The sequence below is a fragment of the Hordeum vulgare genome, chromosome 7H, assembly GCF_904849725.1.
Source record: "Hordeum vulgare subsp. vulgare chromosome 7H, MorexV3_pseudomolecules_assembly, whole genome shotgun sequence".
Taxonomy (NCBI): Eukaryota; Viridiplantae; Streptophyta; class Magnoliopsida; order Poales; family Poaceae; genus Hordeum; species Hordeum vulgare.
Window position 1 is genome coordinate 619,545,865 of NC_058524.1, and position 2,517 is coordinate 619,548,381.

General features: G+C 44.9%; 1 protein-coding gene across 1 annotated transcript; it reads left to right on the plus strand.

The window, feature by feature from the left end:
* Positions 1-302: 302 nt before the first annotated feature.
* LOC123410147 (alpha carbonic anhydrase 7-like) lies at positions 303-2,178 on the plus strand. Its single transcript, XM_045103043.1, has 6 exons — positions 303-470; positions 580-1,007; positions 1,246-1,413; positions 1,555-1,608; positions 1,702-1,859; positions 1,949-2,178. The coding sequence occupies exons 1-5, from the start codon at positions 371-373 to the stop codon at positions 1,807-1,809; spliced, it is 858 nt and encodes a 285-aa protein (XP_044958978.1). The 5' UTR covers positions 303-370; the 3' UTR covers positions 1,810-1,859; positions 1,949-2,178.
* The last annotated feature ends 339 nt before the right edge of the window (positions 2,179-2,517 follow it).

Genomic DNA, 2,517 nt, shown 5'->3' on the forward strand with positions numbered 1-2,517 from the left:
GACAACATTTATAGTAATGCTAGACCCACGTAATGTTACGTGAGGTTTCTACGTAGAGGTTTATTTAGAGAAGTTAACTGGATAGGATTAATGGCTGAGGCTCACCCAAGTTAAAATCGGGGGAGAAGAGTATTTAGAGAAGGGTAAGTAAGTTTACGTAAGAACTTTAAGTAGGAGTAGGATTATTGATACATTTATTAGTATAGGAGTATTTTTGAAACCCACACGTGGATGGATATAGATGAGTATGGATGCATCCCATCATTTAGCTTTACGGGAAAATTTGTGTATATATACCCCAGCAGGCTGCCCCTCTTCGACAACCCACCTAGCTTTTGCAAGCACACAACACAAAACACAAAGAAGCAATATGCGTTCAGCTCGCCACCTCCACGACGCGGTCTCGGCCCTCCTCCTCTTCCTGCTGCTCTCAGCCGTTGTACCGGCGGCCAGAGCCCAGGAAGAAACTGGTGAGCTCTGTCGAGCGCAAATCTTCCATACTAATAGGTGCTGGCATGTTTTTATCAACTCTTAAACAATGAATTAATCCATTCCTGTTCGTACATCTCTTGCATGCAGACGATCAGTCCGAGTTCAGCTATGTATGCGGGGCAGAGAACGGGCCGGGGAACTGGGGAAATATAAAGGAAGAGTGGGCGACGTGCGGCACTGGGGTGATGCAGTCGCCCATCGACCTCTCCGACCACCTTGTCTCGCCGGCGCCCCACATTGGCTACCTCAACCACTCCTACCTTCCCGCCCAGGCCTCCATCGTCAACCGCGGCCATGATATCACGGTGATGTTCCACGGCAACGCTGGGAGTATGTGGATCAACGGCACCGCGTACCACCTCAGGCAGCTGCACTGGCACACCCCTAGCGAGCACGGGGTAAACGGCCACCGGTACAACATGGAGCTCCACATGGTTCACCTTAGCGCCGAGAACAAGGCTGCCGTGATCGGCCGCTTCTACAAGATTGGCCGGCGCGACCATTTCCTGCACCAGGTACGTAGGTTACTGCAAATCCATCTACCTGTTGTCAATATATATACTACTCCCTCTTTTACGATGTTTTCGGTACTTCAATATGAACAACATATGGACTGAAATGAGAGACCAAACGCATTAAAACATGTCTATATACATCTGATTTATAACAAAGTCAATTACTCGTGTTAGTTTCATGAAGGGAGCGAGTATATGTTTAGTTCCGTGCCGGATTTTAACTAATCCGTCTATGCAGCTGGAGCCTTACTTGCGCAGGATGGCGAGCACAAATGACAAGGAGGATAAGGTCGGTGTGGTGGATCCTTGGGTCGCGAGAGGAGATGGCGAAGCCTATTACCGATACATGGGCTCCCTCACCACCCCGAAGTGCGACGAGGGTGTCATTTGGACCGTGGTCAAGAGGGTACCTATGTTTTTAATGACTTTAACCAACCTCATTTTTAGCCTAAATGCGAACATACGGGAAATTTCCTTATGGACCTAATTTACGGACGATACATTCTTCTTCCTCACTTTTTATAAATTATTTAATATGGTTTTGCAGGTTGCCACGGTGTCGAGTGACCAGGTGAAGCTTCTCAAGGACGCAGTCCATGATGTAATTATTAATATTTCTTTTAATTAGTTTCTTCATATTTTCTCATGGAAGCAAAGTGTATATACTTTTGTTTGTTTTGCGCTGTGTGTATAGGGCTTTGATATGAATGCGAGACCCCTCCAGAAGGTGAACGACAGAGATATCAGTTTTTTCTCCCCTGATTATAATCACGAACGCTATTACGCAGCCGCTGATCATTAATTAGCTTAAGACTTCATCTAGCCACAAGGATGGAGAGCATGCGTGTCAATGTAAGATAACCTCATTACCTACCTTAATTTGACTACCCCATTGATTATGTAAATTAGTTGTTTCTAATGAAAACTATATATTTTGCCAGGCCCTCAGTTGTTGGTAACGATGAAGAAAAGCTATGCCAGGGAAAAATTTGCAACCGCGACGAGTCAGCGCCAAGCGTGGATGTTTGTTAATTACATAATAAATTTCAAGTCACGTACGTGATCTTGGAGTTGTCTTCAATACCTGGATAACTTGTGTCCAATCTTTATAGACAATCCTATTTGTGTTTTGTTTCCTTATGTTTTAATAAAAAGCGCCACTCGTCTACTACTTACCTCTTCAATCATTGGACATGAGATTCAATCTAGTGTGTCATCTTATTACGTAGCTTTGTTGTAATCTTTATTTCCGGTGTTTTGTTCTAGTTATCCCATAGGCTGTCAAACATGCCCACGCGTCTGAGTAGGACCCCAAGAGGGAGAGAGAGATAAGAAGAAGAGGACAAGATTTACTAGAGCGGTGCTGGCTTTGCTGAATCTGATGCATGTGATTCACGCGAACACTACACAGCCGGTCCAAGGATTGTCCCTTGTCTCCATATTCTCTCTATCTTGAAAACTGAGCTTCTCATACCGTCTTACAAGACAGGGGATGCACTAATCAAGTTGT

Bases quoted from the DNA above. Each gene is read 5' to 3' on its own strand.
- LOC123410147 (XM_045103043.1), top strand. From the start codon at position 371: ATGCGTTCAGCTCGCCACCTCCACGACGCGGTCTCGGCCCTCCTCCTC. The intron at 471-579 runs GTGAGCTCTGTC...TCTTGCATGCAG, and splicing joins CAGAGCCCAGGAAGAAACTG to ACGATCAGTCCGAGTTCAGC. The intron at 1,414-1,554 runs GTACCTATGTTT...ATGGTTTTGCAG, and splicing joins TTTGGACCGTGGTCAAGAGG to GTTGCCACGGTGTCGAGTGA.